Below are 14392 nucleotides of genomic sequence, written 5' to 3'. Positions count from 1 at the left end.
AGTTTTTTTTCAAGTCTTATGGATGTTAAAATGACAGCTTAAGGATTACTTCGTGCTGTATTCTTTGGGGTTGTATTTGAATTATTGGTTGCGAAGATGTTCACTATGTTTTAAAAAGGTTAACTTGAGTTCATAGAATAAACATTGTTTTGCTCGAAAAAATACTTTTCCATTTCTGCTGTACCAGACCTGTAGAGTGGGCCGTATGCTCCCCATACCACAATCTAGTAAAAGTTGCGGGTCAGGTGAACTTCATGATACACTTTGGGGTTCTCTAAACCCTGGCCGATAACAAGGGGGACAGTGCAGAGGGAGCTTTACTCTGTATCTAACCCTGTGCTGTACCGATCCTGGGAGCGTTTAATGGGGACAGTGTAGAGGGAGCTTTATTCTGTATCTAACCCCTTGCTGTACCTGTCCTGGGAGTGTTTGATGGGGACAGTGTAGAAGGAGCTTTACTCTGTATCTAACCCTGTGCTGTACCTGTCCTGGGAGTGTTTGCTGGGGACAATGTAGAGGGAGCTTTACTCTGTATCTAACCCCTTGCTGTACCTGTCCTGGGAGTGTTTGATGGGGACAGTGTAGAAGGAGCTTTACTCTGTATCTGAATCTCCACTTTCCAGGTGTCGATCACATTTCCAGATGTCACGGAGAAGAGTGACATTCTCCGTCTCCGAGGTCCTCGTGCGGAGGTACAGAAATGTGCCAAGCTCCTGGAGAAACAGGTGGCCGCGCTGGTGAGTCTGGCCATCCTATCGCAACCGTCCTGAGTTTCACTCATCTCCACGGGACCCTTCGATCCATCCCATTCCTGTTCGACAACTCTTCCCGATATTAGGAACAGCACTTGGCACATGTGAGGAGACCAGGGAAGCCAGTTATCGGACAGGGAGGAGCTGTGCACAGTAGGTTGCAGTCAGGGATGGACTGTCCGTTGTTAATTTCTTGTACCGGCCTCCCCGTACAGGCCCAGAATGTGGCGACTTGGGGCTTTTCACAGTAACTTCATTGAAGCCTACTTGTGACAATAAGTGATTATTATTACAATTAATTTGTGAGGTGTCAATTGCCATGAGAGTGGCTGGATAGGAGTTGCTGGCCGTGAAGAGCGGGGGGGAGTTAGTGACAGAGGCCACCCTCCTTCCTCAGTGAGACCCTTGTTGGCTGTGCCCTGCCCCCCTGGGCCCTGCCCCCCCCCCCCCTCGGGCCCCACACCCGTCCGCCCTGGGCCCCGACTCCCTTGTACCCCCCTGGGACACCCCCCCCGTCATCGCCCCCCCCCCCCCCCCCCCCCCGCCCGCAGGCGCAGAGCCATTTCAACAAAAGCTTTCAAGTTAATATTCACAGATGCATCAAGAACCTCGGAAGGCTAAAATTCTTCTCCTAATTAGTTACATGGATCACATTCTTAAAGGAATCTTTATCTATTGTTTAGCCCTTTATTTACTTTCATTGGTTCCAACTCTCAGCTGAGAACTCCCTTGATTCGTTCAGGAAAGTGTCAGTCGCTTTCCAGGTGATTGGTTAATTAGACATTAATCAATGACTCCAAATTAATTATCCTTCTGAGACCGCGCGATTCTCATGCTTTCTGTCCCACAGTCGAACTCCCTACATCCCACCTAGTCTCAGTTTCAAAATGTTTGCAAATCTGTCAAATGTACCCTTGTATCACTTTTCTAGCAGTACATCTTTTGCAACATTTGTCAACATCTATAGACAGTCATGGTCAGGAGTCAAAGTTTAGCCAACTTTTATAAATTGATCATATTTCTCCAAATTCACTAATTTTAAAGAATCATATTATTTTCCGGTAAATTTTAGCTCATTCTCTTAAAGGACTCCCTCTATAATTGTTGAATCCAGCACCCCACTCCTTCCCTCCCCCTCCGTCTGCCATTCCTCCTCTCCCTTCCCGCCACCTCTCCCACTGCCCCTCCCCTTTCTCTTTTGTTAGCCGTTTTAGTTGCTGTGATATGAAGAGTCTAAAGTTCTTGTTCCTTTTCATCAAACACCATTTATTTCCCTTCCACAACCTCTTAACAACATACCACCTGAAAAGGCCACCTGAAGCCCCTTTACATATCAGTGTCAATGGATACTTAACATAAATGAGACCACTAATTGCAATGTCTCTGAACCCATTACTTAACAGTCTCCCCTTCCTTGGAGAAAAAAAAAATTAGGTGAAAACAAAATTTCAAGAAACTCAAAAACACACACATGGTTTCCCCCCTGTTTTGTTTTTGTTTGGACGAGAAAGAAAAAAAAAAGTCACAGAAACAATCGCCCTTCATTAACAATACCCAAAAGTTTCTATGAACTCGCCCCTCTTTTCGTAAAACAGTCTGACAGTTGACAGCTCCTGTCGACCCATTTAATTTTTGTTATTTCCCCTCTGTCCAACATCTGCTTCAAACTTGCGATGTCTATCCGTAACCTCTTTTCATTGACACTTTGTGTAGAGTGCACATTTTCCCACAGGGATTTATTGTCAATGTGACAGTCAATAGGTATATTACCCAAATCCCCTAATCCCAAAATTTCTGTCAATATCATACTTATATAAAAAGCCATATCCACTGCCTCTACAAGACTTAACATCTCAGCAGCCAAAGTGCTTTTTACCACTCTCCTTATTTTCTTTGTTTCCCACACAAGCGGGCAACATTTACCATTGTTCCCCAAAAGGAAAATTATAAAACCTGTATTTTCCACACTCCTGTATTTTTAGTTTGGCCAACGCTTTATTTGCTCTTATTATGTCTTCCACTTTGGGATCATTCATTTTTGTACTCAACCCTAAGACATCAAAACTCACGTCCGGTCTAGTCTGTCCACCTAACCAGTTCAGTTGCCCAATTAAACTTCGCAGTTGCTCTTTTTCTATCTTTGAAACCATTGCGTCTTTTTGTGAAACTCGGCCACGACTAATTGCTATTGGGCTGATGCTTTCCAAATAAGATTGCTGACGTAAAGTTGCCCCTAACTTAGTCTGTCCAATTTCCAGTCCAATATATTTAAATGCACCAGAAGCTTGACTTCCAACCCTGAATTCTTTCCTCAAACCAGAGATTACAATAGCTTCAAAATCACTAGTCCCACCTGTAGAAGCCAGGTATTTCAAATACAACTAGTATAGGTAAAAGATAGCTGTTTAAGTACTCATTTTCAAAAATGAGAATTTCAGCACACACAAATTCAGGACTTCAATATGATACATGAAACAGCATAAAATTCCATTATAAGATTATAGCAGCACAGTTGCAAGACAATTTGACACTGCTTGTGCTAATTGTCAAGGCCAAGGACCGAGTTCCATGGCAACTAGGTGGCAAGAGTCCAATGCAGTTTGTAAGAGCATTGAATCATATATATATATGAAGTCTCAATTGTTACATTAGCCAAGCCAGCTAAAAGATTAGCAAAATATCACATTCCATAACATGTAGACATGAAACAATTAAAAAGCTAATGTTGCACATTGAAGATGGACGGCTTGCCATCAAATCAAATGTGTTTGAGTCTAACCCAAACCAATTAGGATTATATTGGGGTGTAATTAGACGACTTAAGACAGATATGAAAGTGTATTGTCTTTGGGGGGGTGTGTTGAGGAGATGTCTTTGTGTTGTCTGTGGTGTATTGTCTTTGGGGGTGTGTTGTTTTTGTCTTTGGGGGTTATGTCAGTCTGTTAGTCTGTGTCAGTGATGTTAGTCCACTTTTGACTTTGAGTTTGAGTTTAGCTGAAGATTAGCTTTCTCTCTCCCTTCATGTTTCATTGCCAGACTTTGACCTTTTAAAAGTTACTTTCGAGCTGTCTGCCTAAGCAAAGAAAGATAATGCCTGTAATTCTCTGAAAGATTCGAATTGTCTACGAATTGCCTTTTAAATGACTTTCAAATTGTAATCAAGCGACTACAAATAAAACAATTCCTTTTGGTACCTGAGAAATTTATACTGCAAATTTCTGCTGAGTTCCAGTATTCGCAAAGTGCTACTGATAACCGAATAGCAGAGATAATATAAATTCCTTCATCTATACACAGTCGAATAATACAAGGAATCGAACAATTTAACACAGTCTACAAATAGTACAAATCTTACAACTTGTCGTATTGCGCCAGGACTTGATTCATCAACTAAGCTTCCCCCAAACTTGGCGTAGTTCGACAGGTTAAGATCCCATAAATTATAAGATTCCTTCACCACCCCACAAAAAATCATCGACATGCATCATAAAAATGCCAGAAAGATTTCCTTTATAGTGCCAGTAAAACATTGCAGGATCTGCTTTCAACTGGCAACAGCCTAACTTTCACTAAACTGATCTTACCGAAAAATACCAGAATCTCGATGCATCATTTAATCCATATACACATTTGTTCAACTTCCAGAGTACCCCTTCTGTGTTAGCTGCTTCTTTAGGAGGACGGAGAAAAATGTCTCTCTGGAGCTGATGCCCCTGCAAAAAGGCAGCTTTTATATCTATAGGTTTGCATTCCCATGCCTTTGTGGCTAATAGAGCCAAGAAGATCTTTAAAATAACCTTTCCTGCTGTCGATGAATCTACCCTTAAATCCTGATCTACTAAGTTTTCTTCAAATCCCCTTGCCACAAGCCTGGCCTTGTTCCACCCGGAAGTACCTTTTCCATGCAAATCCATCTGTGGGATAGAGCTCTTTGTCCCCTATCCGGTACTTCCGTGTATACCCCAAATTCACTCCAACTATGCAATTCTTGCTGTTTAGCTTCTTTAATAACTTTTTCATCTAGTTTATTTGAAGCCACCAAAATCTCACGTGCACGTGGGCTTCTACTCCTATTAGTATTCGTAGTCTTATTCATGTTCCGAGATCTTGACAAACTATGTCCCCTTTCCCGCCTGGTATCTCGTTCTGTACTGCTACTGCTTGATCTTTCCCTTCTGCTGTGGGATGTCCTTTCAAGAGTTCTCGACCTTTTCCTGCGGACCTGTTCACTATCCGATGTACTATCTGAACTAGCACTGCGTTTCTGTGCCCCCCATTTTTGAACTTTGTTTTCCCAACCCATTGTCTTGACTCCTTCCCCTGAATGCTGTACATTCAACCAATGTTTATACTTTCCAGTGGCCTTCCCTGCTCTACTAATAACAGTTGCATCCTTCCTTTGACTAGACCCTTCAGGCAAGTATGTCACTTTTGTACCAACTTTTGGCAGCTGCCCTTTCAGAAAAATGGCCTGTTCTAATTCACCAAAAGTGTTGTGTTCCTCCACAGAAACCCTGTCTATATCAGTTTCTTCATAGTTCTGTAACACATGCGTACCAGATGACTCTGGTTTCTCGTCATGTCTGTCTGCTCTGTCTAAATTTGAAAATGTGTACCCTTGATGAATGTACCCTAACAGTTTGATTACTATGTTGCAAAATAATTGTTTTGCCATCTATACCTATGATCTTCCCTGGGCCTTTCCATTCATTAGAATTGTCTCTCTTATTGTATACCATGCCTCCTTGCTGAAAAACGGCATCTGATGGCCATACGTTATGTCTTAAAGCTCTGCGAATTCTTTCAGAGACTTCTGCTTCCAAAAAAGCTTTTCTACTGCTATGTAATGCATTTAAATGTTCAGCAAAACCAGAGCTAATTGTAGTCCCCTCCCAAGCTGGAGGCTGGTCATCCAAAATGGACGGAATTTTAGGATTTCTACCAAACACTAATTGACAAGGACTATAGCCCCCAACCATCTGCAATGAATTCTTTGCATGTACTGCCCATGCTAAAGCTGAATTTAGCCTGCAATTTTCCGAAGCATGTCATCGATGACAGCATGATTTCTTTCACAGACACCATTACTAAATGGGCTTTCTGCAGCCGTATTCATAACTCTGACATTCATGTTTTCACACATATCCCTAAACTCATCATTAGCAAGTTCTCCCCCATTGTCCGTTAGGAATTTTGCCGGTGGACCCATTCCTGTCCCTATCCAATTTTCCACGATTTGATCCAGAATTACTCTCTTTTCTTTACTTTGTACAATCATTGATTGACTAAATCTGGTTGCTAAATCTACAAAATGCAAAATAAATATATTATTTGCTTTATCCCAGATCTTAAGGTCCATGGCCACAATGTTGTTAAAATCCCTGGCCAAAGGTAGGGTTACTATCGGTCGTGCTGGTGTCCTTCTGTACTTCCTACAAACTTCACAGCGGTCACTAACCTGTTCTATCAGTTTAGTTTAGTCGTCATCCCTTACCCCTGCATCCTTTAATAAATTTTTCAGCCTCCGAGGAGACGGATGTGCAAATTGCCTATGCAGTTTCAATAGTACAAGCTTTTTATCAGCTAAAGTCCCATTTTCAACTGCCATTAACACATCCTTAACCACTCTACTTGAAATATTATTTGTCAGGAATGGAATACAATAGTGTCCCGACTGTGTAAATTGTAAGTCCACCGTCTTTCCAAAAACTGTTGCCTTATCCTGTTCCATATCCAGTTTCATGTGTGCTTTCTTCATCGACGGTCTGCTCAGAAGCAAAGGTATCTCACTTGATACAACATCCGTGCTAATGAAATGATTCACTGGCAATATTGCAAGGGATCACCACTCTTTTCAGCGACTTCAGAGTATTATCATCCCCAAACCTGAAACTTGTGGAACTTTCAAATTCCTTAACCTTGTTACAATTTTCAGCATTCAAAGAGTCCAGGTAACATTTTAACAGTCAATTCCACACACAGTAGATGTGCAGCCACTGTCCAATACAGCACAGTTGAAGGATTCTGCAACCAACACCCTTATTACCGGCGTAAAACTGCTTGTCAATAGGACAGTGCCTTCTTTCTGGTCACTATCTTTTTCCTCTTCTGACTCTTCCGTGTCATGTGTCACTTCAAACACTATTATAACGAGTTGGACAGTTGAAAGCATAATGGTATTGAGAGTCACATCGATTTATCATGCCCCGTGCATTTCTGGGGTTCATCTTCCTATTGTAGGTTCTAACTGGGTTTCTGTCTTCATAATTTCCTTGTCTCGGTCTCCGTCTATAGTCTTGAGCCCTGTTCGTAGCCATACGATTTTGCCATCCTGTTACTAGTGTATCTTCCATATTCTGCCTTACTGCAGGCTGACCTATTTGGGTCATCAGAGCCATCGGAATCGAATGTTTCCCCAGAAACGTTTGTAAAGCTTTTGTCATCTGTTCAAATAAGGTATCCTTATCAATAAACTGAACTCCTGTCAAAACCAGGAGCCTATCCATGTTGCTCACTCTAGCACAGTCAAATAATTTAAAGGCCAACACAGACTGTGGAAATTCCAGGTTGTGTTTCTACAACCTTTTATATAGTCTGCCAAATTCCATTATATAGTCTTCCATGGAGATATCCTCCATTTTCTGGAACTTGTCAAAATCCGACCATGCTTCATACGCACTTAACAAGTCATCTTTCTTATAAATCTTATCCATATAATGTAATAAAGTCTCCAGACCTTCTTCTGAGTCTAACTCTTCCAATTCCAGCTCAGAAAGCACTTTGTTTCGGATTTTACTGCCATATGGTAGAGAAAGAGCCAATGCCATACCTTGTTTTCTCTTTCCCAAAGCAGTTACCTTAGTCCACATAACTACTGCCCTTCTCCATTGGTCGTACGATTCCCTTTCAGAAAATAAGGGGGGATAGTCATATCCAGCCATCTTTATCCCCGGTTCAGCCATATATCCCTTTTTAAAAATCTTTTCTCACTCACTCCTTGGTTTGATCTGGAAAAGTTGTATCTTTCAACCCTTCACATTTACACAGCAACCATCCTCTGCTACCAATTGTTAGACGTTTTAGTTGCTGTGATATGAAGAGTCTAAAGTTCTTGTTCCTTTTCACCAAACACCATTTATTTCACTTCCACAGCCTCTGCACAAAACTCTTAACAACACACCACCTCCCAGAGACCACCTGAAGCCCCTTTACATATCAGTGTCAATGGATACTTAACATAAATGAGACAACTAATTGCAATGTCTCTTAACCCATTACTTAACAACTTTGTCTCTCTCTCTCTTTGTCTCTCTCTCTCTTGTCTCTCTCTCTCTTGTCCCTCTCTCTCTCTTTGTCTCTCTCTCTCTCTCTCTTTGTCTCTCTTTGTCTCTTTGTCTCTCACACTCCGCATCCCTCGCTCGGGCCCCCTCACTTTCACACTTGATCTCTCTCTTCCAGATGGAGATGAACTTCAGTCTTTCTGTCCCAATCTTCAAACAATTCCCACAGGAACATTGTTGGTAAAGGAGGAGTAAACATTAAAAAGGTAGGGATTGGAATGTGGGGGAGGTGGAAACTGGGGGATTGGGACGGGCATTGGGGGGTGAGCGTTGAGAGAGAGAGATGTCTCCCCGATCTCTCTGGGTCATCCCCTCTTCATCCGGGGGTCCTGACCCTGAGGATAGTCCCTAAATTATCAACACTCCGATCGAATATCTGAGTTTGGTTGGGTATCAAGTGAGAGTCACGTGTCCGGTTGGGTTGGGATTCGGGTGAGGGGTAACAGTCGATTGAGTTGAATTGGTGGTTGGGTGAAGGTCACGGTCCAAGTTTAGTTGCGATTCACGTGAAGAGGTCAAGTTCGGTTTGGGTTGGGATTTGAGGGAAGAGGTCATGGCCCGGTTGGGATGGGATTCAGGGGGAGGAGCTACAGCTCCTGTTGGGTTGGGTGGTGATTCGGGCGATGGGGTCATGGTCTAGTTGGGTTGGGATTTAAGGGACGGGGTCTTAGTACGGTTGAGTTGGGATTTTGGAGAGGGCGGGCCATGGTCTGGTTGGGTTGGGATTAAGGGGAGGGCGTCACGGTCTGGTTGGGTTGGGATTCTGGCGAAGTCATGGCCCGATTGGAGTTGGGTTAAGATTCAGGAAAAGGGAGTGACAGTCCAGTTGGGTTGAGATGCGGGCGAGAGGTCAGGTTCAGTTGGGTTGGGATTCTGAGGAAGGCATCACGGTCCGATTGGGTTGGGTTGGAATCAGGCGAGGAGGTCACAGTCTGGGTTGGGGTTGGGATTCTGGCGAAAGGTCAGGGTTCGGTTTGATTGGGATTCGGGCTAAGGGGGGGTCACGGTCTGGTTGGGTTGGGATTCAGGGGAGGAGTACACTGTCTGATTGGCTTGGGTTAAGATTCAGGGGGAGGGGGGTCACAGTCCGGTTGGGTTGGGATTCGGGCAAGAGGGTCAGGGTTCAGTTCGGTTGGGTTGGGAATCGGGGCGACGAGGTCATGGTCATTCGGGGTGAGGAGGTCATTCTCGGGTTTGGGGAGTTTGGCATGGTCTGTGCTCTTCAGTATGGTGTTTCGCACCCCCCCCCCCCCCTCCCGCTTGACCCCCGCTCCCCCTACCTGATTCTGTCACCCCTTCATCCTCTCTGCCCCTTGTTCAGATTCGAGAGGAGACCAACACTCGAATTGAGTTACCGATGGAGAGCAGCCAATCGGAGATGATCATGATCACTGGACGGAGGGAAGACTGCCTCGAGGCTCAGGAGAAGGTGCTGGCCATCCAGAGGGGAGCTGGTATGTATTCGGAACGCCATGCCGAGTGCCAAGATTGCCCAGTGGGAGAACTCACCAACACCCCATTAACGTCCATCCTTCCATCTCCATCTCTCCATCTCATTCTGCTGTCATCCATCAACCCCTACCCGCCTGTCTGTCTGTACCTATCCTGCTGTCTGTCCCTTTCCCTCTCTCTGTCCCTTTCCCCCTCTCTGGCCCTTTCCCCCTCTCTGTCCCTTTCCCCCTCTCTGTCCCTTTCCCCCCTCTCTGTCCCTTTCCCCCTCTCTGTCCCTTTCCCCCTCTCTGTCCCTTTCCCCCTCTCTGTCCCTTTCCCCCCTCTCTGTCCCTTTCCCCCTCTCTGTCCCTTTCCCCCTCTCTGTCCCTTTCCCCCTCTCTGTCCCCTTTCCCCCTCTCTGTCCCTTTCCCCCTCTCTGTCCCTTTCCCCCTCTCTGTCCCTTTCCCCTCTCTGACCCTTGCCCCCTCTCTGACCCTTGCCCCCTCTCTGTCCCTTTCCCCCTCTCTGTCCCTTTCCCCCTCTCTGTCCCTTTCCCCCTCTCTGTCCCTTTCCCCCTCTCTGTCCCTTTCCCCCTCTCTGTCCCTTTCCCCCTCTCTGTCCCTTTCCCCCTCTCTGTCCCTTTCCCCCTCTCTGACCCTTGCCCCCTCTCTGACCCTTGCCCCCTCTCTGTCCCTTTCTCCCTCTCTCTGTCCCTTTCTCCCTCTCTCCCCCTTTCCCCCTCTCTCCCCCTTTCCCCCTCTCTCCCCCTTTCCCCCCTCTCTCCCCCTTTCCCCCCTCTCCTCCCCTTTCCCCCTCTCTGCCCCTTTCCCCCTCTCTTGCCCCTTTCCCCCTCTCTGTCGCATGCTCCCATTCTCTCTCTCTGTCACGCGCTCTCTCTCTCTGTCACGCACTCTCTCTCTCTATCGCACGCGCTCTCTCTATCGCGCGCGCGCTCTCTATTGCGCGCCCTCTCTCTATCGCGCGCCCTCTCTCTATCGCGCGCCCTCTCTCTATCGCGCGCCCTCTCTCTATCGCGCGCCCTCTCTCTATCGCGCGCCCTCTCTCTATCGCGCGCCCTCTCTCTATCGCGCGCCCTCTCTCTATCGCGCGCCCTCTCTCTCTCTCTCGCGCTCTCTCTCTCTCGCGCTCTCTCTCTCTCTCGCGCTCTCTCTCTCTCTCGCGCTCTCTCTCTGTCGCGCTCTCTCTCTGTCGCGCTCTCTCTCTGTCGCGCTCTCTCTCTGTCGCGCTCTCTCTCTGTCGCGCTCTTCTCTCTGTCGCGCTCTCTCTCTGTCGCGCTCTCTCTCTTTCGCGCTCTCTCTCTGTCGCGCTCTCTCTCTGTCCGCGCTCTCTCTCTGTCGCGCTCTCTCTCTGTCGCGCTCTCTCTCTGTCGCGCTCTCTCTCTGTCGCGCTCTCTCTCTCTCTGTCGCGCTCTCTCTCTCTCTGTCGCGCTCTGCTCTCTCTGTCGCGCCTCTCCTCTCTCTGTCGCGCTCTCTCTCTCTCTGTCGCGCTTGCTCTCTCTCTCTCTGTCGCGCTCTCTCTCTGTCGCGCTCTCTCTCTGTCGCGCTCTCTCTCTGTCGCGCTCTCTCTCTGTCGCGCTCTCTCTCTGTCGCGCTCTTCCTCTCTCTCTGTCGCGCTCTCTCTCTCTCTGTCGCGCTCTCTCTCTCTCTGTCGCCGCTCTTCTCTCTCTGTCGCGCTCTCTCTCTCTGTCGCGCTCTCTCTCTCTGTCGCGCTCTCTCTCTCTCTCTCTGTCGCGCACATCTCTCTCTCTCTGTCGCGCACTCTCTCTCTCTCTGTCGCGCACTCTCTCTCTCTCTGTCGCGCACTCTCTCTCTCTGTCGCGCTCTCTCTCTCTCTGTCGCGCTCTCTCTCTGTCGCGCTCTCTCTCTGTCGCGCTCTCTCTCTGTCGCGCTCTCTCTCTGTCGCGCTCTCTCTCTTGTCGCGCTCTCTCTCTCTCTGTCGCGCGCTCTCTCTCTCTCTGTCGCGCTCTCTCTCTCTGTCGCGCTCTCTCTCTCTGTCGCGCTCTCTCTCCTGTCGCGCTCCTCTCTCCTCTCTGTCGCGCTCTCTCTCTCTCTGTCTGCGCACTCTCTCTCTCTCTCTGTCGCGCACTCTCTCTCTCTCTCTGTCGCGCACTCTCTCTCTCTCTGTCGCGCACTCTCTCTCTCTCTGTCGCGCACTCTCTCTCTCTCTGTCGCGCACTCTCTCTCTCTCTGTCGCGCACTCTCTCTCTCGATTGCGCGCACTCTCTATCGATTGCGCGCTCTCTCTCTCTCTATCGCGCGCTCTCTCTCTCTATCGCGCGCTCTCTCTCTCTATCGCGCGCTCTCTCTCTCTATCGCGCGCTCTCTCTCTCTATCGCGCGCTCTCTCGCTCTATCGCGCTCTCTCTCGCTCTATCGCGCGCTCTCTCTCTCTATCCCGCTCTCTCTCTCTCTATCCCGCTCTCTCTCTCTCTATCCCGCGCTCTCTCTCTCTATCCCGCGCTCTCTCTCTCTATCCCGCGCTCTCTCTCTCTATCCCGCGCTCTCTCTCTCTATCCCGCGCTCTCTCTCTCTATCCCGCGCTCTCTCTCTCTATCCCGCGCTCTCTCTCTCTATCCCGCGCTCTCTCTCTCTATCCCGCGCTCTCTCTCTCTATCCCGCGCTCTCTCTCTCCTATCCCGCGCTCTCTCTCTCTATCCCGCGCTCTCTCTCTGTCGCGCTCTCTCTCTCCTCTCTCTCTTCCTCTCTCTGTCGCGGCACTTTCTCTGTCGCCCGCTCTCACCTACCCCCCCCCCACCCCCCCCCCCCCCTCCTCCGGTCGCGCGCTCCCTATCTTTGTGCGTTTTTTCTGTCTTTGTGTCTCTCTACCTCAGTCCCAATGTTACTGAGGTGAAGTTGACCATTCCTGCCAAGTTGCACAATGCTCTGATTGGTTCCCGGGGTCATCTACTCCGCTGCATCATGGATGACTGCGCCGGCGTTCACATACAGTTTCCAGTGGAAGGTGCCGGAAGCGACACTGTCACCATTCGGGGACCAGCACCCGAGGTAGAGAAAGCCCAGAAACTCCTGATGACAGCAGCCGAGGAGAAGGTAAGGCTCGCGGGTGTGGGGTGCTGGGTGAAGGGGTGGGGTGCTGGGTGAAGGGGTGGGGTGCTGGGTGAAGGGGTGGGGTGCTGGGTGAAGGGGTGGGGTGCTGGGTGAAGGGGTGCGGTTGCTGGGTGAAGGGCCGGGAGTCGAGTGCTGGGTGAAGGGGCTGGGGTGCTGGGTGAAGGGGCTGGGGTGCTGGGTGAAGGGTCGGGGTCGAGTGCTGGGTGAAGGGTCGGGGTGGGGTGCTGGGTGAAGGGCCAGGGTGGGGTGCTGGGTGAAGGGTCGGGGGTCGAGTGCTGGGTGAAGGGTCGGGGTGGGGTGCTGGGTGAAGGGCCAGGGTGGGGTGCTGGGTGAAGGGTCGGGGGTCTAGTGCTGGGTGAAGGGTCAGGGTGGGGTGCTGGGTGAAGGGGCTGGGGTGCTGGGTGAAGGGTCGGGGTGAGGTGCTGGGTGAAGGGGCTGGGGGGCTGGGTGAAGGGTCGGGGGTGGGGTGCTGGGTGAAGGGTCGGGGTGAGGTGCTGGGTGAAGGGTCGGGGGTGAAGGGTTGGGGTGGGGTGCTGGGTGAAGGGGGTGGGTGAAGGGGATGGGTGAAGGGTCGGGGGGTGGGGTGCTGGGTGAAGGGTCGGGGTGGGGTGCGGGTGAAGGGTCGGGGGTGGGGTGCTGGGTGAAGGGTCGGGGGTGGGTTGCTGGGTGAAGGGTCGGGGGTGGGGTGCTGGGTGAAGGGTCGGGGGTGAAGGGTCCGGGGGTGGGGTGCTGGGTGAAGGGTCGGGGCTGTGTGGTGCTGGGTGAAGGGTCAGGGGTGGGGTGCTGGGTGAAGGGTCGGGGGGTGGGTTGCTGGGTGAAGGGTCGGGGGTGGGGTGCTGGGTGAAGGGTCGGGGGGTGATTTGCTGGGTGAAGGGTCAGGGGGGGGTGAAGGGGCTGGTGAGGTGCTGGGTGAAGGGTCAGGTGTGGGGTGCTGGGTGAAGAGTCGGGGGGGTGAAGGGGCTGGTGAAGGGTTGGGGGTGGGGTGCTGGGTGAAGGGTCGGGGGGGTGCTGGGTGAAGGGTCGGGGGTGACGTGCTGGGTGAAGGGTCGGGGGTGAGGTGCTGGGTGAAGGGGCTGGGGTGCGGTGAAGGGTCGGGGGGTGGGGTGCTGGGTGACGGGTCGGGGGTGAAGGGTTGGGGTGGGGTGCTGGGTGAAGGGTCGGGGGTCGAGTGCTTGGTGACGGGTCGGGGGTGGGGTGCTGGGTGACGAGTCGGGGGTGGGGTGCTGTGTGAAGAGTCGGGGTGGGGTGCTGGGTGAAGTGTCGGGGGTGGGGTGCTGGGTGAAGGGTCGGGGGTGGGGTGCTGGGTGACGGGTCGGGCGTGAAGGGTCGGGGGTCGAGTGCTTGGTGACGGGGTCGGGGGTGGGGTGCTGGGTGACGGGTCGGGGGTGGGGTGCTGGGTGAAGTGTCGGGGGTGGGGTGCTGGGTGAAGGGTCGGGGGTGGGGTGCTGGGTGACGGGTCGGGCGTGAAGGGTCGGGGTGGGGTGCTGGGTGACGGGTCGGGGGTGGGGTGCTGGGTGACGGGTCGGGGGTGGGGTGCTGGGTGACGGGTCGGGGGTGGGGGTGCTGGGTGACGGGTCGGGGGGTGGGGTGCTGGGTGACGGGTCGGGGGTGGGGTGCTGGGTGACGAGTCGGGGGTGGGGTGCTGTGTGAAGAGTCGGGGTGGGGTGCTGGGTGAAGTGTCGGGGGTGGGGTGCTGGGTGAAGGGTCGGGGGTGGGGTGCTGGGTGACGGGTCGGGCGTGAAGGGTCGGGGGGTCGAGTGCTTGGTGACGGGTCGGGGGTG

General features: G+C 50.7%; 1 protein-coding gene across 1 annotated transcript in view; it reads left to right on the top strand.

Moving 5' to 3' along the window:
* LOC140406281 (vigilin-like) overlaps nt 1–12593 on the top strand; it is a gene marked incomplete at its 3' end in the record, with an annotated part of 171074 nt that extends 158481 nt beyond the window's left edge. Inside the window, 5 exon segments of the mRNA XM_072494393.1 lie at nt 624–737; nt 8211–8255; nt 8257–8298; nt 9414–9550; nt 12374–12593. Coding sequence (XP_072350494.1) covers nt 624–737; nt 8211–8255; nt 8257–8298; nt 9414–9550; nt 12374–12593 — 558 coding nt within the window.
* Nucleotides 12594–14392: the final 1799 nt, after the last annotated feature.

Source organism: Scyliorhinus torazame, unplaced genomic scaffold (genome assembly GCF_047496885.1).
Source record: "Scyliorhinus torazame isolate Kashiwa2021f unplaced genomic scaffold, sScyTor2.1 scaffold_416, whole genome shotgun sequence".
Classification (NCBI taxonomy): Eukaryota; Metazoa; Chordata; class Chondrichthyes; order Carcharhiniformes; family Scyliorhinidae; genus Scyliorhinus; species Scyliorhinus torazame.
Note: the sequence above shows the minus strand (reverse complement) of the source record. Positions and strands in the feature narration are given on the sequence as shown.